The sequence below is a fragment of the Oncorhynchus mykiss genome, chromosome 12 (assembly GCF_057628025.1).
Source record: "Oncorhynchus mykiss isolate SJ-2025 chromosome 12, ASM5762802v1, whole genome shotgun sequence".
Classification (NCBI taxonomy): Eukaryota; Metazoa; Chordata; class Actinopteri; order Salmoniformes; family Salmonidae; genus Oncorhynchus; species Oncorhynchus mykiss.
Window position 1 is genome coordinate 71191997 of NC_143033.1, and position 25140 is coordinate 71217136.

Below are 25140 nucleotides of genomic sequence, written 5' to 3' on the forward strand. Positions count from 1 at the left end.
GTTTATCTCCAACTAATCTTCAATAAACATAACTCCCTTACAAGATAGGGAATTAGGGAGCCCAGAATTGTCCTCTCCCCAAATAGAGAAGAGCCCAAACTAATATCAAGCAAACAGATGAAATGCCATAGCTGTACTCGTTCCACAATATAAAAAAATAATTGGTGGTGACTGAGCCAGTTGCCAATTGGTTGCACCTAATCCCAGGGTGAATAGAGAAAATATGACAAGAACTCTCTCGACCATAACAATTTCATCATGGTTGCATGATTGTACAAGATACATTAACTACAACAAATTGTAACAATCATAAAAATTAGGTAGGAATATGCATTTGCCTTGGCATTTTTATTATTGGGAAATCTTTTGAGCTCAGCGCAACCGCTCGCTAATTGACCAATCAGAGGCGAGCATACAAGGAACGCATGCGCATTATCATTATTTTAAAACGACCTGAGAAGAGGGGCATCAAGGCGATAGGTGAGTTCGAATGAGTACAGAGAATATCAAATAGGTAGGTGGCCTTTAGTGAGAAGTGTAAAGCACAATGTGTTATAACGTTCAAGAGAAAAACTTAACTTTGTAAAGCGTTTAAAGTTAAAATGGCGTCAAATGAGACCGGGTTGGTTGAAGGCAAAGTGGCTGTCATTGTTTTGCTCTTTGCTGCGGACCTAAAATGGAGGACTTGGCTAACCAGTTAGCTGGCCAACTAAGCGACTGCAGCTCCGCTGTAGCGTTTGTTATTCTAGAACTGTTTCCCGTGTAACCAAGCAATTGCCAGTCCCTGCATAATGTTTTCTCCAAACACCAGCTAGGTCAATTATACACATCATTGGGTAGCCGACGAAACTCAACTCTTTAATGATTGTATAAGCTTGCTAACGTTAACTACCTCGTCTGCTAGGCATGCCTGTATTGTTGGGATGAAAGTCAGTTTATCTCCGGGTTGCTCGATTGTTGTTATTGTGTCAGTTTGTTGGTTCATGTGTCAATATCGTACAGATTATTCATGGGCGTATAGAAATGCGCGAGGAGGGAAATTGTAGTTAGTAGCAACCAGAGATTGAGAACGCTAACGTTATTAGCAAAGTGGCTTCCTTAGTTGGGCTATATCTGATGTAAGAGAGGGCATTGTGGCTGATTCCTGTCTGTTTCAACATTTGATTTTAGTTAGACAAGGTTATCAGGCATAAACTATGTTGAATTAACTGTGTGCCCATCTGACATCCCTCCCTTGTATTTCAGGCTTGCATGGACATCTAGACAGCCCACTGCTGAGGAGAAACGGCATCCACGGTGTGAGATCAAGCTCTTTGTGCCACCAACGCCCCTGTCAGGAGGACATTGGTGGGCGTTGGTTGGCAAGGGTTCTGGTGGTGGGGTTGCCACGACAATGACATCCACTGTGTTCACAAGTGGAGGATATAAGCTAGACACAGTAGGGAAGATTGATTTGGTCAAAGCTCCAGCAGGAGGAACACCAGATTCCTTCATTGGCCTGAGGAGGGAGCCAAGTGAATACGTCATCGGAGTCCCAAACGTGCTGGGCAGTATCCACAACAGCAGCGGCCAGCAGCTCCACGGGAAAGCCAAGGTGGTGCCAGGACAGGCACCGATTTCCTGCAGGCCTGGATCTGGACAGAACCCTGGGCTTGGGTCTGGGCAAGAGGAGAACTGGGTGATCTTTGGAGCCCAAACTCCCCAGGACAAACCAATGGGGGGTGATGGCACCACACCAGTCAAGAGCAAGACACTACTAGGACAGACAAACAGCAATATGGGCAAGACAGACCTTGCAGTGCTCAACACTATCAAACAGCCCTGGGACGATGCAGTGTGTGGCAGGGAGGTCAGAGGGGCTACTACTGCATCAATCATGGGGGCACAGTCATCAGAACACAGCCCAGATGGCAAAAGAGGGAATATTAGGAAAGGACCTGGTCACTCCCCTACACAGACCAGCTGCATACGCCAGATCCTCCTCCTCCAACTGGAACTCATTGAACAACAGCAACAGCAGCTCCAGTCCAAGAGCAAGGAGATAGATGACCTCAAAGCTGAGAAGGAAATGGTATGCTAGCAAACACAATGCATAACATTTCAATTGTCGATCCTGGTCAGCACATTTTGTGAAAAATTGAATTTTCCAGAATAACCAGCAGTAGGTATTTCACCTCCAACCTAGGCCAGCTCCACAATGCCACCAGTGGTATTGTGATGTAATAGCAGTGCAGCACTTATGACATCATTGTTTCTATGAAGTGTAAGGTTATTGAAGTCAACTAAATTGGCCTCAATATATTTTTGATGTACTCTTATGGACTGTAAATCTCAAGTGTTGAAGAGAATAGGCTACCCTTCAAGACAAACTATTTAAATGCCAAATCATAAGGGGGTATAAAGCTCACTTTAGCCCCACTGATGTGACGCGTTTTTTCACTACTGCAGCTCATGGCGCGGATTGAGCGCATGGCTCGCCGTCTGCAGCTAGGTAAGAAGGATGGGTGTGACCAGTGCCCCAACCACATCCCTAGCCTGCAGGAAGACCAGGCGGCAATGCCAGGGACACCAGAGGGGCAGGGGCTGTCTGAGTGCCACAGCAGCCATACACCCCGAATGCTGAATTTTGGCAGAGGAGGCAAGGGCCACAAACGGTAGGGCTCCACATTCAGTTTTTTTTTATATTTTTATTTTTTTAACTTCATGATATGACATACTTCCAAGATCAGGCCTGGGCAATTATTTTCCATGGATGGCCACATTAGAATATATTTTTGCCATTGCGGGCCAGAATCATATTACAAGCTCCTCCCAAAAACTTGGCCATCTCACGTTTGTGTGGTAGGAGAGATTTGCATGACCTGACTCTGTCTTCCAACAGTGAGGTAAACTGCCTGTGATTTAAAGATTTTGCGCTTATGAAGTTTACCACTTTAATGACTGTATCCACAACATTGCTCATTTTCAGAATACATTTACAGAGCACCTCCTGATGGATAATGCAATGCAGGAAAAAACATTCTGATCTGGGTTCAACTCAGCTACTTGATCTTGTATCCTTTTGAAAAGGCCAACATTTGTTCCTGTCAAGTTTGAGCAAGCATCAGTGGTCACACTGGATAACTTTTCAAAACTCAGTCCCAGCTTTGCCACACACTTATTAACCTCCTCCAATAAATCTTTCCATGTGGTGGTGCTCTTCATTGACTGCACTGAAGCTCCTCTGTAATTTCAAAGTCTGGGGTTATGACTTGTTAGAATATCAACAACTGCGCCGTGTCACGTGAATCACTGCTCTCATCCAGGGCCAAGGAGAAATAGGTGAAATCCTTGTCTTTCAACTGTTGTTCCATATTCTCTGCGATGTCCTCAACACGCCGTGTCACTGTTCGTCTTGACAGGGAAACATTTTCAAACAGCTCTTTCTTGTTGATTTAAACATTCTTTTATGAATTCGCCCTCGGTGAATGGCTTGGTATGTTTAGCAATTTTGTGGGACAGTACATAGCTAGCTCTCGCAATTCCAGCGTTTGCTGAATGCAGTTTTGTGAAAAGTCCTTGCTGCTTTTGCAACTGAGAAAGCAACTCTTTTGATGCACCTGCCCTCTGCTCAGAAGACTTTCCTATATTTCTCTGCATGCTTTGTCTGGAAGTGTTGGGACAAATTGTAGTCTTTCAAGACAGCGATGCTCTCTTTGCACACTAAGCACACAGCTTTCCCTTTACCTCAAAGAAGTGCAGTCGTGGTCAAAAGTTGAGAATGACACATTAATTTCCACAAAGTTTGCTGCATCAGTGTCTTTAGATATTTTTGTCAGATGTTACTATGGAATACTGAAGTATAATTACAAGCATTTCACAAGTGTCAGGTTTTTGACAATTACATGAAGTTGATGCAAAGAGTCAATATTTGCAGTGTTGACCCTTCTTTTTCAAGACTTCTGCAATCCGCCCTGGCATGCTGTCAATTAACTTCTAGGCCACATCCTGACTGATGGCAGCCCATTCTTGCATAATCAATGCTTGGAGTTTGTCAGAATTTGTGGGGTTTTGTTTGTCCACCTGCCTCTTGAGGATTGACCACAAGTTCTCAATGGGATTAAGGTCTGGGGAGTTTCCTGGCCGTGGACCCAAAATGTCAATGTTTTGTTCCCTGAGCCACTTAGTTATCACTTTTGCCTTATGGCAAGGTGCTCCATCATGCTGGAAAAGGCATTGTTCATCACCAAACTGTTCCTGGATGGTTGGGAGAAGTTGCTCTTGAATGGTCTCAGGATGCTTTACTGTTGGCATGACACAGGATTGATGGTAGCGCTCACCTTCTCCGAACAAGATTTTTTTTCTGGATGCCCCAAACAATCAGAAAGGGGATTCATCAGAGAAAATGACTTTACCCCAGTCCTCAGCAGTCCCATCCCTGTACCTTTTGCAGAATATCAGTCTCTCTGATGTTTGTCCTGGAGAGAAGTGTCTTCTTTGCTGCCCTTCTTGACACCAGGCCATCCTACAAAAGTCTTCGCCTCACTGTGTGTGTAGATGCACTCACACCTGCCTGCTGCCATTCCTGAGCAAGCTCTGTACTGGTGATCCCGCAGCTGAATTAACTTTAGGAGACGGTCCTTGCTTGACTTTCTTGGGTGCCCTGAAGCCGCCTTCACGACAATTGAACCGCTCTCCTTGAAGTTCTTGATGATCCGATAATTGGTTGATTTAGGTGCAATCTTACTGGCAGCAATATCCTTGCCTGTGAAGCCCTTTTTGTGCAAATCAATGATGACTGCATGTGTTTCCTTGCCGGTAACCATGCTTGACAGAGGAAGAACAATGATTTCAAGCACCACCCTCCTTTTGATGCTTCCAGTCTGTTATTCGAACTCATTCAGCATGACAGAGTGATCTCCAGCCTTGTCCTCGTCAACACTCACACCTGTGTTAACGAGAGAATCACTGACATGTCAGCTGGTCCTTTTGTGGCAGGGCTGAAATGCAGTGGATTTTTTGGGGGGAGATTCAGTTCATTTGCATGGCCAAGAGGGACTTTGCAATTAATTGCAGTTCATCTGATCACTCTTCATAACATTCTGGAGTATATGCAAATTGCCATCATACAAACTAAGGCAGCAGACTTTGTGAACATGTATATTTGGCCATGACTGTATTTTGATGTCCACTCTTGCTAGAACATCCTACGTTCATTGTCTACCTTTCTTTTAAATTGTACTAATTTTTGCGCAATTTCTAGCTAGCTACTATTTGTGACTGTGGCGTGTGTCAGCCTGTCAGTCAATGTATGTCCTTGTGCAGTTATTTATACGTGCCTTCAAAATAAATGTCCAACAAGTGGTGGGAGTTAAATCATTACACAAAGGCAAGTATTCATTGGGCTTTTAATTTGAATAACAAATACGTTTTTCAAAACGTTACTATCGCAAATTCTTTGATCTGAGCATGATTCCGCGGGCCGTGTTGAATCAGGTCATTGAATCAGGTCGTGGGCCCAGGCCTGTCCTAGATCCATACATGGATAGATATATCTATGTACTGTAGATTCATGCAAAGCCCCTTATTGTCCCTCACGCAATTCCTCTAAAGTTTGTTTTGTTCTTGCCAATAGGCGTTTCCTCTTCCAGGACCCCAGGGCAGCCAAACGACGTGCCCAAGCCAAGGCCTCCCAGTCCCCACACAACGAGGCGCTTCTCCCCAAAGAGGAGCCTCTGGACGGGGAAGAGTTTTCGGATGGGTCTCCTGGGACCTGCTCGGCCGCCACTGAGGAACTAGACTACCTGTCCACCACAGACATGTACCTGTGTCGCTGGCATGTGCCTCCCCTGTCACCAGCTTCGCGGGAGCCCTCACCCAAGAAGGAGGAGCCTGTGGCCAGTGAGTGTTATAAACTGTCATGAAGTGGTTGTATTGGATCCCCCAAAAATAGGGAAACGGGCAAAATAAGTATGAACAGCACATAAGAAGGCTGAGACTTGGGCCTAAGTATTTTGGAATAGGCCACATTATTGTTTTTTGTTGCTTTATCTTTTGTAAAATGTGTGCAAAACAGGATTTGTAAAATTGCATATGTGGTGGAATGACCTTCTCTCTCTTGTACACAGTTCCCTCGTGGAAGGAAAACCTTATGGAGCCCCTGGGAGAGGAGGAGGCGGCATCTGATATCCCTGAGGTGGGTACTTGTCTTGCTCTGTTTGAAGCCCTATGCTGGTGGAAGTCCAGATTAGACCCCTGGTCAGGAGGTCTAAAGTCCACATGTTTTCTCTTACAGAATCTGGATGACAATGTCTTCCTGAAGCGCCACTCAAAGCATGAACTGGATGAGAAGAGAAGGAAGAGGTAAGGGAGGGCTAGAGTTTTCACTCTGCTCTGTTTACTTGTCTGACCAACTCTTGCCATGAGTCTGTGTGTTTCTCTGGCATACCTCTTCTGCCTTTCTTCTTATTTTTGTGTCCCTTATTTTGAACTTCTGTTGCTGTGTTCTTCACTCTCCTTCATTCACCTCCCGTAGATGGGACATCCAGCGGATCCGAGAGCAGCGGATGTTCCAGCGACTGCAGCAGCGCATGAACAAGAGGAAGGGTATCCAAGAGAGTGAGCCAGAAGTGTTCTCCTTCTACCCAGAAGCCGAGGATGGTAAGCCCACCTATACACTGAATTGTTAGATACAACTGCACTGTTGGAGCTAGGAACATAAGCATTTAGTTACACCCACAATAACATCTGCTAAATATGTGTATGTAACCAATAACATTGTATTTTTTAGATCTGGCCAAAAAGCAACTATCCCATTAGTAATGTCTGTTGAGATTAAATGTAGTCAGTTGAAATACTGAGTAGGGTCTTGGACTCATCACTTATGAAGGTGTTCTTTCTCTCTCCTCAGTGGAGACCCTCATGATCACCCCCCACCTTCCAGTGGTGGTGTTTGGCCGACCTCTGCCAAAGCTGTCAAGACGGTGAGTTGAGTCATACGCACTGGTTCTTAAATAACACTGAGCCAAACATCACTTGAATACAATCTGAGTGCTTGCTTCCTAAACACTAAACCCCTGTGTTTCTCTATTCACCCTTGAAGGATCTTTGACCTGCCCTGGCTGGACGAGCGAAGCCGCTGTCGAGTAGAGGTGCCCAAAAAGCAGACCCCCCACCGGACCTGCCGAAAATAAATAAATCTGTCCTTTCCAGCTGAGTTCAAGAGAGGAGACACCGGCTGGATTGGTGCCAGGCAGCACCCCTCTGTGTGAACGTCTGCCTTGTTATTTGGGAGAGTACTACAGACGGGGTGGGGGAATTGCATGCCACAATCCCCTAAAATCAAAAGATGTACTGTGCCACAGTTTGGTCATGGTTGCTGGACTGCAGAGCGGATCCTATTGTTTGTTCATAGTAGGGCTGGTTTGGAAGAAGACTGAGGCTGGTGTGAACTATCCAGGAAGAGCAGAGATGTTTGTCTCCTCTAGAGTCCCACTGGGTTCATTTGAGGACAGTTTTCCTCTGCAACTTCACCCACAAAATTTCCCAAGAAAAGAAGCTAAAGTTCTACAAACTGTTGACGTTGTCATTCATATTGACATGCCTCATATTTGAACAGAGCAGAAAGACTCTGTCTCCCATCTGTATGTGATTGCTGTTGCATCCTATAGAAAGGAGACCTGTTGGAGATAAAAGGAAAAAAACATTGGTCATAAGGAGTGAGATGTGTTGAAAGCGCCTCAGCAGCACTTATGGTTTGTGTTTCAAACAAGATGTTGTAATTAAAAAAATGCTTTATGCCCATGAACATGACTTCGTTTCTTTTGGGTGGTGTCTGTGCCTGATTTTATAAATGTAGGAGATACAATTCATTTGAAAGCACTGGACCATAATGGGAATTAGGTATGAGTGAATGTGAATATCAATGTCTCTGGATAATACTTCATATTCATTCAACTCTGAGCAGATTTTAGGGGATTTATAATTTTGTTCACAGGTGTCATCATACTGACTTAATCGTTCAAAAATGCTTCAACAACCAGTTAACGACACTTTCTAATTGAAACGATAACTTGCCAGAGAGATTGAAATGCCTTGATTAAAAAAAGCTCGAGGAGGCTAAGGCGGAATTGCGTAACTAACATTCACCCATAATTCCTGGCATTCTTCCGGTTTCCTTTATATGATTTCTAAGATGGCGGACCGGCGACGGCGAAGGAGGCGCGCGTCCCAGGATAGCGAGGAGGACGATGAATCTGGTTCGGGATCGGAAAGTGGAAAGTCCCTTTCGCCAACGACAAAGCCCCGAGTACGGGAACCTGAGCCAGTTGAGGCACCAGCTGTTCGTGTGGTGCCGAAAAACGATGCTGAATCCGAGTGTGTGAGTGTCTTGTTCTCGAGACGCAAAGCCGATCGATTTAATAGTACTTGATTAGTTGGCTAGCTAACGTTAGCCTGCTCACTACTATAATTAATGGCTGGGTCAACAAGTCAGCCGGCTATGGTAATGGAACAGTACCGCGCGGATAGTTGTCCAGTGGTTAGGCCAAACCGCATCCCCATGTTTTGCGTTTGCTGCGTTCAGCTAATGTTGCTCATAAATCAACCAACTCGCTCATGTTTGGCCGGGAAACGTGTGAAGGGCCAAACCGTGAACTAACTAGACAAGCCCGTTCGTTTGCGCTCGCTTAGTTTTTTTGGTAACGCTAGCTAGCACGTTTACCGCGATGGTAACGCGTTAGCTAATGGTTAGCAAGAGGAAAGTATTTTAATGTAGCTAGTTACTGTACTATCAGTGTGTCAAGCTTATAAGCTAGCTAACGTTGGCGCACGTTATGTCAGTAATGTGCTAACTACTGTAGTAGCTAGATGCTAATGTTAACTAAAGCCACAGGGAGCTTTGATGTTGTTGGGTTATTTCATCTGACTGTTAAATTGTGCAAATTAACGTCGTTAGCTACATAACGTTACATTTGCGTCCAGTCACGCCTCACCTAGTAATTTTTCCTGACCAGTAATAATCTTGACTTCACCCTCTGGTTTTGAATGGCCACTACCACAAAGCTTGTTGATATTTATCTAAATCCCTAGTGATGTGAGGAATCCATGTTTGGCACAATAAATGGTGGTTTTACTTAATTTTTGTACAGGGACAGTGTACATTAATCAACTTTTAGAAAACCGTGCCGGTTTTAGCCAGCCGGCTAATTTTCAACAGCAGGTCCTGGGCAGGTTATTAAGAACAATAACAATACAATCAATGAGCAGTGAGCACATGCAGAGCAACATAGGAAAGGCAACACATAGCATGCAGACAGAGCAATAGCACAAAAAGCAACAAAACAAAATGCTCTCATGGAGAAAGCCAATTGACTAAAGCTGCTTTTCCTTAAGGGAACCATATAGTCACCTCATGTTAGACCTTGTGGATCTGCTGCCATGGCTATTGGGCTTTCTATCAAGCACTTTGAGAGCCTGTTTGTAGACAGTCTGAATAAGTTTTAATGTTGTACAGCAAGCTTGGGCCTAACTAGTCAAGCAGTATATTAAGTGTGTATCAGAGATTTGAAAGTACAGTTTTGCTACCTCTGCAGTCAAACAATTTTGTATGAATGGAAATTAGCTAGGTTGAATTTGGTTATTTGAGTTACCATTTCACCTGCTTTTTAAGAGGTCGGAATCAAGTATGAAGCCCAAGGTACTTAAAATCAGATACCACCTGGAGCTTCTCCCCTGACACAGTAACATCTGTTGCCCTCATTGTGAAGAACATGCAGACTTTTTTTTCTTCCTAGAATTGAGATGCAAACATGAGTCGCTGAGATGCTTTGTAACCTGGACCATTACACTAGTGAGTTCTTGTGCAGCTTGTTTGCTCATTGCATGCACGTATATCACTGTATCATCTGCATACATTTGAACTTAAGACCCAGTACAGGCAGATCATTAATGTACAGGTTGATGTGGGGCACCCCACATCATAGCTGAGAGTGGGCGACAGCCCATTGTTCACTCTTGACACGCTGAGTTCTGTCTTCACGGTATGATTTCATCCATCTAGAGTCATCGGGGGGGGAAATTGAACTTGGACAGTTTTGTGACGAGAACCTCATGGTTAACCGTCTCAAAAGCTTTCCTTAGGTCAAGAAATACAGCCCCCAACAACACCCCTTTGTCCATCTTGGACATCACATTTTCCAAAAGAAAGCAGTTGGCTGTTTTTGTGGAGTGTTTTGCTCTGAAGCCAAACTGCATGGAGTGTAATGTGATGGGGCTGTTGTTGAGGTGGGCAATCAGTTTCTCTGCTACACCCCCTGACCAATAGATGTGTTGGTGACCTTAGTAATGGGACTAAAGAGTGACTGTGTAGTTTAAGAAAGGTAGAGTCCAGCCCAAACACATTTTGCTTTAGTTCTTTAGTGAGCTCATCACCTTGTTCACTGGTTGTATCATTCATTAGCGCTGACCCCTTAAGAAACCGGTGGAGGGGCTCTGTCAGTACCTTGACAGAGTCAACAAAGTAGGAATTGAAGGCTGTTGTTATTTCTACTCCATCCTGTGTTAGACTCATTCACAGTCTTTCTAGATTTCTAGTCTTTTTGCAGTGTTACTATGGTTTTTCCCTGCAATTGTTTTTTAGATTGTTTGTTAGCCAAGGGTCCCTGCTCCTCTGCGTGAACGTTCCTTGGGCATGTTACAAGGAGGCATGAGGACTGCAGATGTGGCCAGGGCAAAAAATTGCAATGTCCGTACTGTGAGATGCATAAGACAGCGCTACAGGGAGACAGGACGAACAGCTGATCATCCTCGCAGTGGCAGACCACGTGTAACGACACCTGCACAGGATCGGTACATCCGAACATCACACCTGCGGGACAGGTACAGGATGGCAACAACAACTGCCCGAGTTACACCAGGAACGCACAATCCCACCATCAGTGCTGAGACTGTCCGCAATAGGCTGAGAGAGGCTGGACTGAGGGCTTGTAGGCCTGTTGAAAGGCAAGTTCTCACCAGACATCACCGGCAACAACGTTGCCTATGGGCACAAACCCACTGTCGCTGGACCAGACAGGATTGGCAAAAAGTGCTGTTCAATGGTGAGTCGCGGTTTTGTCTCACCAGGGGCAATGGTCGGATTCGCATTTATCGTCGAAGGAATGAGCGTTACACCGAGGCCTGTACTCTAGAGCAGGATCGATTTGGAGGAGGAGGGTCCGTCATGGTCTGGGGCGGAGTGTCACAGCATCATCGGACTGAGCTTGTTGTCATTGCAGGCAATCTCAACGCTGTGTGTTACTGGGAAGACATCCTCCCTCATGTGGTACCCTTCCTGCAGGCTCATCCTGACATGACCCTCCAGCATGACAATACCACCAGCTATACTGCTCGTTCTGTGTGTGATTTCCTGCAAGACAGGAATGTCAGTGTTCTGCCATGGCCAGTGAAGAGCCCGGATCTCAATCCCATTGAGCAAGTCTGGGACCTGTTGGATTGGAGGGTGAGGGCTAGAGCCATTCCCCCCCCCCCCAAAATGTCAGAGAACTTGCAGGTGCCTTGGTGGAAGAGTGGGGTAACATCTCACAGCAAGAACTGGCAAATCTGGTGCAGTCTATGAGGAGGAGATGCACTGCAGTACTTAATGGAGCTGGTGACCACAACAGCTACTGACTGTTACTTTTGATTTTGACCCCGCCCCATTGTTCAGAGACACAATTCCATTTCTGTTAGTCAAATGTCTATGGAACTTGTTCAGTTTCTGTCTGTTGTTGAAACTTATGTTCATACAAATATTTACATGTTGAGTTTGCCTAAAATAAACGCAGTTGACAGTGAGGACTTTTCTTTTTTTTTTGCCTCGTTTACGTCTTTCATGGTCTAATTTGGACTTCAGGGCTGTTTTTAGAGCATGATCTCGTTCTTTCATCCGTTTCTAGATTTCTCCATTTAGCTATGGAAGAGTGCTCTTTTTCCCAGGTTTGGATTTGATTTTCTTTAGGAAGTAATTTATTGTAGTCTGGATTGTGAATAGAAAAACTTGACTGTCAGCTTCCACATCTGTATAGGACAAGATAATTCCAGTTAATTCCCTCAATCATTTAATTCACTGAATGGCCTGGTCATTTAACGTCTTCTGGCACGTGAACCGCTAGCGGGACACCTACGACAACATCTGGTGAAATTGCAGAGCGCCAAATTCAAAATACAAAAATTGTGATATTAAACATGTATGACACCTGTATTTTCATGCATAATTTAAAAGCTTAATTTATTGTTAATCCAATTGTCAGATTTCAAAAATACTTTACGGCGAAAGCATACCATGTGATTATCTGAGGACAGGGCCACACACCAAAATACTTTTTCAACCAGCACAGGCGTCACAAGCTCACATATCGATTAAATAAATCGCTTACCTTTTTGAAGATTTTCCTCTGTTAGCAATCCCAAGGGTCCCAGCTACACAATGAATGGTCGTTTTGTTCGATAAAGTCCTTTTATATCCAAAAAAGTCAGTTTAGTTGGAGCCAATAATCTCAGTAATCCACTCTTTCAACAGGCACACAAACGAATCCAAAATGTTACCGCTAAAGTCCGTTCAAAGAAGTCAAACGATATTTCTAATTAATCTTGTAGTTCTTCCAACTACTTATTCATTTTTCAAAAAACAAGCCTGAAACCCTTTCTAAAGACTGACATCTAGTGGAAGCCATAGGACCTGCAATCTGGGTCCTATCTATTTGTATTTCCCATAGGCAAGCTCTGAAATGGCCTGTGCTGTATAAAATAAAATTCAGGATGGATTTTCCTTAGGTTTTTGCCTGCCATATCAGTTCTGTTATACTCACTGACATTTGAACAGTTTTAGAAACTTCAGAGTGTTTTATATCTAATGCTACCAAGTATATGCATATCCTAGCTTCTGGGCCTGAGTAACAGGCAGTTTACTCTGGGCATGTCAGTCATCCGAATACCAGTATGCTAATGAATTGAGGATACATTCATAGTGACACAGACCCCCCCCCCCCCCCCCCCCCCCCCCCCGCTACTAAATAATTGACGTACGGGTTGGTATCGTGTTTGCGTGACGGTGTGTAGGCTACATACTGTTGCTATTTGTTGTTAATTCATTCACATTGTTTGACTAGTGTTATCCTTTCTTAACAGGAAAGTGAAGATGGCGTAGGAGAAGGTGAGCCAGTGTTTGGTGACGCAATCCAATGGCCTATCTAGAATGACGCACACATCTGAAGCATTTCCCATTTGGATCACACCACTGTTAAACAGTTGATGTACTTGTTTCAGACACATTTTAATGTTTTTTTTTGCAGCTGTCCTTTCTGACTATGAAAGTGCAGATCCTGAGGAGAATGCCTCCCATTCAGAGGTGAGTTGCCACTGCTGAACAGAGTTATGCTGTAGGGTAAAATGTCATTTTATATATTTTATTTGCATGGAAAGCTGGGCAACATAGTATTTGATGAACCAGATTTTTTTTTTGAATTTCAGTAATGCAGGCTTCATGAGGCTACCCCAAGGTTCCTCCTCCTCCCAACAGAATAGCCCAACTAGTGGATTGGAAAGATCATGATGTATCTAACTTCCAAAGTATTTGAGACAAAAAAAATTCAATCACCATGAAACAAGAGTCCCTCCAGGATGTAGCTGTTCTGCAACCCATATTTTTTTTGTTGCTAAATCAACAATACCCAGTATATTATGTGAGGGCTTGCAAATTTGACCAATCCTGCACTATTACCTCATAAAACAGTCAAATTATCGCATACTGATCACCACAAAAAAAGAGGGCTTACAATTTCAACCAATCACTGCAAATGTACTGCATAATGTGGTCCAGTTAAGCACACATCAACAGACCTGTTCCCTCGTCAGTGAATTTTTGTAACAAATTGGACAAAATCCTCACATGTTGCAATGTGAAATGTCAGAATTGCTGCAGCGAAATCCTGGATGGACTGAAGAGATGAGCAGGTTTCAACCATTGATACAGGTACCGGTATTTCAGAACACAGACCTTCTGCACTGTAGCAACCCCTAGATGCAAGATACAGACAAATACAACATTTTCAATTGATGTACTCATGCATTGCAATGTCCATGATGGTACTGGAATCCTCTTAATGAGGTCTCAACTGTGGTTCTGATGAGAAGTTTAATTTGTCCACTATGCATGGACGCTTTTGACTGGAATAAGTAGGACTCTAAGGATATTTGCATTGATCTCTCTGACAGCATCTTGATAATGATAAACACGAAGCAAACTAACTCAAGTCTTGTATTGTCTCTCTCAGGGAGGTGAGGAGGAAGAGGAGGAGGAGGAGGTCCCTCCACCGGCTGCTGGGCCCAAACCCAGTCCTACTGCCGACACCCCTGCTGCAGAGGGGGAGCTGCAGGAAGGAGGGGGGAAGGTAGAGGAGGGGGAGAAAGGTTTGAGTAAAGAAGTGAAGTGTGAAGATAAAGGCAACCTGGCAGGGGAGAGGCAAAGCGGGGATGGACAGGTATAATGGTTCATTGAAAAGAAAATGCATACATGCATATATAGAATTGTATACAAATATAGTCCTCTTGGTCAATCATTTTGAGTAATTCTACTCCGTGTAACCAGGAAAGCACAGAAGACTCTGAGAATAAAGGTGCTAAACCAGGCCAGAAGCTGGATGATGACCAGGATCGTAATAACCCAGCCTATATCCCCCGTAAGGGAATGTTCTTTGAGCACGACGTCAGAGGAAACGCACAGGAGGAGGAACGGTAAGGGGGAACGGAAAGTTTATCCTTTTTATTCATTGAATGTTTGTCGTTCAACTGAAACTATCTAAACGTGACCAACAACCACACAAAGGATGGATGACTCCTAGTAATAGACGGATGTCGTTTCATTGGTAAACCTGTTTATTGGTATATTTGCTGCTTCTTTCCTGTCCTCCAGGCCGAAGGGTCGTAACAGGAAGCTGTGGAAGGATGAGGGTCGCTGGGAACACGATAGGTTCAGGGAGGAGGAGCAGGCACCCAAGTCACGTGAGGAGCTGGTTGCAATCTACGGCTATGACATCCGCAACGGAGGTGTCTCCAATGAGCGGTCCTATAGACAGCGCAAGCCCAGGTACTACTGACCCTCAACTCTACTGACCCTCAACTCTACTAACCCAGTGTTGAAATTCCCATGTCTCTGAAAGCCTGTAACACTAACCACCAGTATCGTCTATCGTGCCAATTTATATTAACAGGCACAATTTATCCCCTTACAATGTCATCTCACAAATAACAGCAATAGTTGACTACAGGAGTGGGGAATCATTTTTGGCTTGATGGTCACTTTGAGATAAAATAAATAAAAATTGAGCAGAGTCGTGCAGGTTTTCTTGGGCCGATTTGTTAGTCAAAAGCTATTTGCGTGTCTGAAAAGGATAAATAATTTGAAAATATATAGGTCCATTATAGTTTCTGTATACTTTCTACCTCGTTTTAGATGTTCAAAAGTCGCCTGGAGTGTTTATAAAAATAAAAGAATCAAAACATAATCTGGCCCGTGTACCATCATTTACCAACCGCTGGTCTACTAGCAGCTTGTCCTCACTAGTTTCCTCTCCTCCCCCTGCAGACACAGCACCTCTCCAGTCCGGGACAAGCGCTGGCGGGATGGAGACGGGGAGAGGCCCATCCATACCTCCTGGCAGCAGGGAGGGAACCCCAACAGCCGTAGCACTCCCCTAGCCGTGGCCCTGCAGCAGTCTGGTCCTCCCCCCTCAGCAGCCCCCAACACCCAGCGCAACAACAACCCCCCCAGGCCCTCCTCCCACCCCCCACCCCGGGGCTTCCAGGGCAACCGTCCCCCCCAGGCCCAGTACAAGAATGACAGACACCAGGAGTCTCAACGGCCAGGCCCCAAGGCCGAGCCCCTCCAGACCCGGAGCCTACCGCCCATGGACGGGGAACGAGGCCCCAGGGGCCGCGGGAACAGAGGGGCCCATACGGAGCGCAGCTCTTCGGTAGTGGTGGAAGAGATCCGCAGTGAGGAGGATGACGAGCGCAACACGACAGTGACAACGTCTCAGTCCGTCTACCACAATCGCCACTACAGTGGCAAGGGAGATCGAGAAAGGGACTCAGCGCCACGGCGACAGGAGCAGCAGCGAGGGGGATCTGCTCCTCCGGCAGACAACCCGGTTACCCGCGATGCCTCCCCGGCTCCGGAGCGGCCCGTGGAGAAGAAGTCGTACTCCCTAGCCAGGAGGACTCGCACCCGGGCCACTGAGCTGGACAAGCAGGCCTCTCTTGAGGAGCCTGCCTCCACCGTGTCTTCCTCGGCACTGACGAGTGAGCCGTGGCAGGGCCCCAGTCAGAGCCAGGGGGATGCTGGAGACAGTAGCCAGGCGACGGTACTCACAGGGCTGGACCAGGACCTGGCCAGACTAAGCCTGGCTGGACAGAACTGGGCCCAGAACCCAACTTCGTTTCTACGCGCTGAGATGAGGGGTGAGCCTTCTCTCTTTTGCCCTCGCTCTACCCCGTTCTACCTCTCTCTCGCTCTACCCCTCTTTTTAAAATTATTATTATTATTTGAGTAATATGGAGTGACACACATCCTCTCATAGTTCCAGCAGCACTGTTACAAGCAGCTCAGTCACCACTGCACCAGCAGCCATGGTGAAGCTAAGCAGCAGCCAGTCAGTAGGTCAGTGACCATTCAGTGAGGCTGATTGACATAATGAGGCCATTAGTCAGTGTGGAGCAATGGGGGGGCCGGCTGTGTGCGAATGCAAGTAGCTCTTTTAAGCCAGCTAATCCACTCAGTGCAGGTGGTGGTGCGTCCTTGCATGCTGTCTGGAGCCTGGGAGGTTTTCATCATGCAATACATTGGAAATAAAATGTCCTTTTTGCACCCAAGGTTTAAAGTGCCTCAAGTACACATTTTGTCAGGACAGAAACCTGAGTCAGAAATACACGTTGGTAGCTTGTTTGACATGAAGCTTATAAGATGTATCTAAACCGCAGCAGTGGATCAGGTAGTTGGATATGTTTTGCTTGCGTGTTGTCAACCCTTTTTTTGTCTCGTTGCAGGCATCCCGAACTCTATGCACATGGGTGGAGCACCTCCACAATACAGTAACATAGAAGAGCTGGTGAGTAGGCCAACTTGTGGTGACTTATGTACAGAGATGGGTTTCTGTCGTTTTATATGTTGCCTTCAAGGAGAAGTGTGGCGTTTTTTACCTGACATTTTGAGTGGTTCGGTCAGCTCTCACCCTCTTTCTCTCCATCTCAGGGAGCTGGTAACCGGGCAAAGCGGTACTCGTCCCAGCGCCAGAGGCCAAGCCCGGAGCCCGCTCCTCCTATGCACATAGGGGTCATGGAAAGCCACTACTACGAGCCCAGTGAGTCGGTGCCACACACTACCACCAGAAGGCAGGGCACAACTGAAAACACAACACTAGCTGGTATCTCTTTGTCCATCGGCTCAGAGCCAGGCTCTGGTAGAATCAGTACTAAACTACTACATGTTGTAGCTGCGTTAGAATGCTGCCTTAAAAATGTTAGGGTACACGGGTATCTGTGATAAACCATGTAGCTTATTTTGTTATAGTTTAACACATGATTGCCACATCAGATATGTTTGTATATATAGTGAATGTGGACACCCCTTCAAATTGGTGGATTTGGCTTTTTCAGCCACTCCCGTTGCTGACAGGTGTATGAAATTGAGCACACAGCCATGCGATCTCCATAGACAAACATTAGCAGTAGAATGGCCCGTACTGAGGAGCTCAGGAACTTTCAACGTAGCACCGTCATAGGACCGTCCAACAAGTCAGTTTGTCAAATTCCTGCCCTGCTAGAGCTTCCCCGGTCAACTGTAAGTGTTGTTATTGTGACGTGAAAACGTCTAGGAGCAACAATGGCTCAGCCGTGAGCGGTAGGCCACACAAGAACGGGACCGCCGAGTTCTGAAGTGTGTAATAAATCTTCGGTCCTCAGTTGCATCACTCACTACTGAGTTCCAAACTGCCTCTGGAAGCAACGTCAGCACAATAACTGTCGCCGGGAGCTTCATAAAAGATCTAACATAACCATGCGTCATGCCAAGCGTCACCTGGAGTGGCGTAAAGCTCGCCGCCATTGGACTCTGGAGTAGTGGAATCGTATTGCCTGAAGTGCTGTCTGATGGACAAATCTTGGTTTGGCGGATGCCAGGACAACGTTAGCTGCCCCAATGCATAGTGCCGACTGTGAAGTTTGGTGGAGGAGGAATAATGGTCTGGGGCTGTTTTTCATGGTTCGGGTGAAGGGGAATCTTAACGCTATCTATACGATTCTGTGTTTCCAACTTTGCGGCAACAGTTAGGGGAATGCCCTTTCCTGTTTCAGCATGACAGTGCCCCTGTGCACAAAGCGAGGTCTGTACAGAAAGGGTTTGTCGATCATGGTGGAAGAACTTGACTTGCCTGCACAAAGCCCTGACCTCAACCCCATCGAACACCTTTGGGGACAATTGGAATGCCGACTGCGAGCCAGGCCTAATCGCCCAACATCTGTGCCTGACCTCACTAATGCTCTTGTGGGTGAATGGAACCAAGTCCCCGGTGTTCCAACATCTAGTGGAAAGCCTACCCAGGAGAGTGGAGGCATAGCAGCAAGGGGGGGTGGCAACTTTAGAAATGTTTGACAAGCAAACCATGTAGTGTGTTTGGTTTGGTTGTAGAATGATATATCTGACTGTAGAGCGCTTACATGAGTTGCTATATATATGCTATATTGTCTCCTCCTGCAGTGTCTTACCAAGGACCAATCTATGCCCACGGCGACAGCCCCGCCCCCCTCCCACCCCAGGGTATGCTGGTCCAGCCTGAGATGCACCTCCCCCACCCAGGCCATCCAGGACACCCAGGTTAGTGTCTGTCACCTTGCTGCCAGGGGACCCAGGGAAAACGTGGTGAGGGCAGCAGTTACCCTCAACTAAGATGATAGATATGAACTCGGCCTGTGTCTTCTCTGGCAACAAAAAGGAAAGTCAATGACAAGCTTTCTTGAACCTCACTTACCTCTGTATAATCACCATGCACGTGAAGACATGTTCAATCAACTCAGGAATAGTATTGCTTAAATGCTCTCTTATTGAACTCAAATGAATTGTTATTCTTACTCGTTTAGTTAATAACTTTGTGCTTTTCAATAAGTGTTTCACGTCATTAAAAGTTTCCTCAAGTGCCTCCAAACTAGGGATGTGATTGTTTTTTAAACAACAAGAAAAAAATCATAAAATGACATGCGAAATCACAATGCAGATATGGTTATTCATGACTGCTAGGGTGCAGTCGCGCTCAATCGACCCCAGTCATGGCTGCCAGCAATGATGGTAGGCTCTCTGTGTGCCTCTCCTCCATGCTCTGGTCAGTACAGGGGGCTTATTGTCCCACTTGTCATCAATGTGATGGCTCGTGATAGTGATGTATGACAGCTTGTTCAGACATTCAACAATCTGTGGTGTTTTGAGAGCTCACGCTTTGTACTTGCAGAGCAGTCATTGTATAATTCCTCCTTCCGGGCCATCACGGTTCTTTTTTCTTGTAGTTTGGTTCTAGATGTAGCATCAGGGCATTGAAGCCGATAGCCTCTACCATTTCGATGGCTGCATATTAACTGCAGTTTCTGTAATCGGGGCTGTTATTTTATCCATCCCTTATCGCTCTTCTTTCTTGTGAAGATCCCGTGTCTCTTGTTTAGGGTCCTGAGCTGCTGCCAGCAATGTTTCGGGTCTCACGGTGCTTACCTTTTAGCATTGCACCTGTACTGCCACTGTAGCTCAATTCCACTTGGCAAAGTTTGCATTTCACTACCTAATTTAACCTCTCTAAGTATTGCCATACAGGACTGTCGCTTCCCTGTCTCTCTCACTGCCATTTTCTCAACTGTTAACAAGGAAGACATGCAAAGTGCTTTATATTCTTTGAAAATAATATCTCCTAACGTTACAGCATTGTTGCGTTAGGTATGTTTATTTTTCCGTTTGATGATGATTGGGACCTTTTTAATGGTAATTTTGTGATAAATAACTGCACTGTGATTTTAATTGTGTGGGGGGGGGTGTAACCAAAGTTTCAGTTTTAAACGGCCCCCACTCCTGACCAGAAATGCTGGTATGGTGTTGGCTACTTTATGGGCCTCAGTCTGTCTGGTCACACCCATGAACCCCTCCCGTCTCCCCCTCAGGTCTACACCCCCACCAGTCGAGTGGCCCCATGCCCAACCCAGCTCTCTATGCTGCTCCCCCCGTCTCCATGTCCCCTGGGCAGCCCCCTCCACAGCAGCTGCTGGCCCCGCCCTTCTACCCTCCGCCAGGGGTCATGACCTTTGGGAACACCAACTACCCCTACCCGGCAGGAGCCACCCTGCCCCCCATGTACAACCCGCCGGTGAGACCTCTGCCCTCAAGACACCATAGCTACCACATCAGCATGTCAAATGTTGCTATATATTGTACCCAATGCAACACATTACTGTTGCACTATGCTGACAGCTCTGCAATTCTATGCATATTTAGAAGTTATTTGACTCCACCCGTAACATTTAGGAATGTGTATTTACACACATGCATAAACCGTGTAACCTCCTCTCCCCTCAGGCCCAGTCGCAGGTGTACGGCCAGTCGCAGGTGTACGGTGGGGTGACGTACTACGATCCAATGCAGCAGCAAGCCCAGCCCAAACCCTCGCCTCCCCGGCGCTCCTCCCAGCCCGTCACCGTCAAACCTCCCCCACCAGAGGTAGGGTACGGCCCGGAGTGAGCCCCAAACCCCCAGCGACCCAACAACCGGTAAGTCTTCCCTCTCTCACCCAATCAAAACGCCAAGACATCGACCTGCCTCAGTCCTGACTGAGTGAGTCGATGTGAGAGTAGGACGAAAGGAAAGATTATGTTTTTTAAATATTTTGATCATGTTGAAAATGTGTTTTGGAGAGTTGGGTGGGGGAGGATGACAGAATAGGCCTATCCCAGAGACTGTTGCTGTAGGTCAAGTCATAACGTTGCCATAAAGGTGCTTGCTTCCCTCATTTTGTTTTTTGAGCTCTCGTTCAAAAGTAGGCACCGTGTCTGAATCAAATGGTGTTGTTTTGCCTTGGACACGTGAAGTAAGGCCAGTGGCTCTGAGTCGGAGTAAAGCAGCTGAATGTGTGTTTCAGATCTCTGCTCTCCAGTTCGTTCTGACAGACGAGCTCCTCTTATCCCCTAGAGCTCCTCCTAAAAGCCCCCAGGCAATAATACTGTCTTCAAACTGATGTCTCTTTTTGAGATGTGAGTGGGCACACACACACACACACACACACACACACACACACACACTACAAAGACGTGATTCAAAATCCCACCAGAGAAATGCTTTGGTGCAGAGGTAACCTTCAAACAAATGAATGCCTAACACCTAGCTGCATGACTGTCTCAAGACTTTTCAAATCAAATGTATTGGTCACATACGTGTTTAGCAGATGTTACTAAAGGCGAAAGGCGTGTGCTTCTAGCTCCGACAGTGCAGTGACATTTAACAAGTAATATTTAAGTTTCACAACTAAGTAAGGAATGGATACATATGTCAGAGCGGCATTGGACTAAGATAGTGGTATAGAATACATTATATACGTATGAGATGGGTGATGAGTAATGCTAGGTATGGAAACATTATTAACAGTGATTCCTAATCTATGTCTGTAGGCAGCCGCCTCCGATGGCCTAGTGATAGAAGCTGTTTTTCAGTCTCTCGGTCCCAGCGTTGATGCACCTGTACTGACCTCGCCTTCTGGATGATAGCGGGGTGAACAGGCAGTGGCTCGGGTGGTTGATGTCCTTGATGATCTTTTTTGGCCTTCCTGTGGCATCGGGTGCTGTAGATGTCTAGGAGGGTGGGAAGTTTGCCCCCGGTAATGAGTTGGGCAGACTGCACCACCCTCTGGAGCGCTTTGCGGTAATGGGCAGTGCAGTTGCCGTACCAGGCGGAGATACAGCCCGACAGGATGCTCTCAATTGTGCATCTGTAAAAGTTTTAGGTGTAAAGCCAAATTTATTTAGCCTCCTTGATGAACTTGAAGCTTTCCACCTTCTCCTCTGCGGTCCCATCGATGTGGATCGGGGGGGCTGCTCCCTCTGCTGTTTCCTGAAGTGAGCTCAATTGTATTGCTGAACCATGCATTCTTTTCTCCTCCTTCCAGCCTAAGCCAAAGCTCGCGCGACGGAACAGTTGTGCTGATTTGTCCCATTTCTGCTATTTTCCCTTTTCTCCAGGCCCGGAGTGGGAAGGCCAGATCCTAGCATGGCGTTCCAAACGGCTACGCCAGTTGGAAGAGAGCGATAGACATGGAGACGGAGTCTGCTATCGAGGACCAGCACCACATGTGGAGCGGATTAGTTTATTTTTATGTTATCTGGGATGTTATCCGCCGTGTGTTCAGGTGCCACATTGGTTGGTTGCCCACAATACTGAAGGGTTGTTGTTTTGGTTCACCTACCAGTGTTTTGCCTCTGAGGGGAGTGCGGTCTTAAAAACCCTATAAAACGTAACCATAGAAAACCGTTAACGAAAGCCCTCGATAACAACTCCTCTGTAAACATTACGTGACACCCGACACCAATGACATTCGTAGATATTTGTTCCTTCTAACAATCTGTCGTTCAACTGTAGGTATATTCATGCAAAAAAATGTGTTTTTAAGCTCGAACAAATGTTTAGGACTGGCTTAAATGTGTCGTGAGTATTACGGAGAGAATCTAACTGGGATAGTTGGTCATTTTATATGGGTTAGCTAGAGCTGTTTGTCCCACCCACCACAATCCTGCTCATTTTGTAGCCAACATTTACACTCCCCTACGTATTTATTTGAACAGTGGAGCAAAAGTATGACTGTCCCTCTACTCCAGCATTTTGGATTTGAGATCAAATGTTTCATACAAGGCGACAGTACAGAATGTCTCTTTTTTTAATTTGAGCTTCTCTTTTTTTAGAAATGAACACCAAACATTTTGAAGATGTCATAAATATTTGGATGAATTCACTTGTGTGTTAAAGTAGTCAAGTTTCTGAACACCTCTACATTAATGTGGATACTACCTTGATTACAGATACTCATGAATGAATCTTGAATAATGATGAGTGAGAGTTTGAGCCACAAAGAACTTAAGAACTTTCTTACTCGTAATTATTTGCGATTTATTTGTGATTATCCGTAGTCATGGAGACATCCTTATTAATGTTCTAAAACATTCTACTTTTTATTTACAATACGTGACTCCCAAAATGACAATACGTTATTTACCATTCATTTCTATTGGGCACAACATAATCTGACACAACCAAAACAAACTGCAAATGCATCCAAGTTTGTAGTTTAACAAGCTTGATGTCATTGCGTGCAATGAATATGGGACCAAGTACTACACTTGACTACTTTAATACAAAGTGAATTTGTCCAAATACTAATGACACCTTCAAATGGGGGGGGGGTAGTAGATGCATAAAGTGCTTTACTTTCGAAACATAACAGATTTGTATGGAAGTATTTTCCAATTTAATGGTGACAATCTTTAGTCACTGTATAAAACATTTAAATCTCAAAGAAAAATGCTGAAGTATAGAGCCGAATGGAGGGGGAAAAATGTTGCTTCACTGTCCAAATAAATATGTAGTGTCCCATTTTTTCCATCTCGCAACAGCATCGTAGGCCTTAGTTATTATTTTTATGTTTTCGAGTCTTGTGAACGCACACTTTTTTAGATAAAGATTAAAACCTATTATACAGATGGTGCTTACTTATAGCTAGTACCCTACAATTTCAACAACTTATTTTCGAGTTTTCTTTATACCTTCCACATTGCCCAGTTTCTTTTAGTTATTTACGTAATACTGTATTACCAGAGAACCATTTAACCTGGCCTGAAACTGATGTACTTGACAGTGCTACTGCTTTCTAATGTAAGTGTATATAGATAAATGTATATTAAAGCCTGTGGTTTAAATAAGCATAAATACTACCACCTTGTTATCAAATACATGGTTATGAATGGATACATTTTTTTTATTTTTTAAACGAGGCTAACTCTTGCTTTTGAAATGAAATGGTTGTTTGGAAGTTTGCCGTTTCCATTTTTTACCCCTCGGAGTCCTTTTGTGAAAGTGGAGAGACTGGTGAGGCCACTCTACCACTAAAATGGATATGATTTGTCTGTTTGCAGAACATACTGCTGATCCCAAATGATTTTCCCTAAAGAAAATTCTGTTAACTTAGGCTTTCGCCAGGCAGCCAAATTCTGAATGTTTTCCACAATCAGATATTTTTCAGATCTGATTGGTCAAAAGAGCAGTTAGTGTGGGGTGGGTGGGGTCAGAACGGGCTGTCTGTCTAAAAGCAGCCAAGTACACCTAACATACATGCATGTTATACATACATACATAGATATGATTGTGAAAGTAATTCAGTTGGTGCTGGTGGCTGCACACTGTTATAGTGAGTCTGCCCAAAAAGGGCAAGTTATTGATGCAACTTTAAATTGGCTTTTTTTTTTTTTTTTTTTTTTTTTTTTTTTTTTTTTAAACCCTCCTGTATCAGTATAAACTGAATTGAGTTGTAATTCAAAGTTTTTTTGTTTAGAAACGGCTGGTAAGAATGTTTTTAAATGTTTTATTTTCTTTGCCTTAAGGATAAATTGGTTTGACATGTTTAATTTGACTAGACCTGCCAACACTGTGAGGGCTTGTTTGTTTCATAGATGTTTGAATATATATACAAGTTTTCTTGATTGTGGAGCAAGTTTTGTTTAGACTGAGGAACATTAAACAGAATCTAGGAAAAAGATCATTGTCATGTGGTTGATTGGAAGTTATTGAACAGCTACCACTGGATGGCAACATTGTGCCAAGCCTTCTAACTAACTGCATCTCTCACAGAGGCCTATTATGTGAGACATTGCTTGCTGTTTGGGGTTTTAGGCTGGGTTTCTGTACAGCACTTTGATCTCAAAGCTGATATAAGAAGGACTTTATAAATAAATTTGATTAAACATTTGAATCATTCACAAATGATTTGTCATTTAGCAGACACTGATCCAGAGAAACTTACAGTATTGAGTGCCTACGTTGTCATACTTGTCCCCCATGGG

At 45.0% G+C, this 25140-nt stretch overlaps 2 protein-coding genes across 5 annotated transcripts; both read left to right on the forward strand.

Annotated features, from left to right (window-relative positions):
• The first annotated feature begins 394 nt into the window (after positions 1-394).
• Positions 395-7786, forward strand: LOC110538104 (male-specific lethal 1-like 1). 4 transcript variants are annotated; one of them, XR_016485217.1, is made up of 9 exons: positions 395-480; positions 1246-2071; positions 2449-2654; positions 2969-5880; positions 6108-6175; positions 6275-6342; positions 6515-6639; positions 6890-6962; positions 7082-7786. XR_016485217.1 is itself a non-coding variant. In XM_021624696.3 (9 exons), the coding sequence occupies exons 2-9, from the start codon at positions 1394-1396 to the stop codon at positions 7170-7172; spliced, it is 1575 nt and encodes a 524-aa protein (XP_021480371.2). In that variant the 5' UTR covers positions 395-480; positions 1246-1393; the 3' UTR covers positions 7173-7786. The 4 variants fall into 4 exon arrangements, 2 of the variants coding, with proteins under 2 accessions (XP_021480371.2, XP_021480372.2); XM_021624696.3 differs by having other exon boundaries at positions 5615-5880; XM_021624697.3 differs by having other exon boundaries at positions 413-514; positions 5615-5880.
• A 361-nt stretch (positions 7787-8147) lies between these two features.
• LOC110538103 (protein CASC3) lies at positions 8148-24834 on the forward strand. Its single transcript, XM_021624695.3, has 13 exons — positions 8148-8359; positions 13147-13171; positions 13311-13366; positions 14292-14498; positions 14606-14751; positions 14930-15103; positions 15602-16476; positions 17062-17123; positions 17267-17375; positions 18770-18886; positions 20209-20411; positions 20621-20811; positions 22273-24834. The coding sequence occupies exons 1-12, from the start codon at positions 8162-8164 to the stop codon at positions 20780-20782; spliced, it is 2334 nt and encodes a 777-aa protein (XP_021480370.3). The 5' UTR covers positions 8148-8161; the 3' UTR covers positions 20783-20811; positions 22273-24834.
• Positions 24835-25140: the final 306 nt, after the last annotated feature.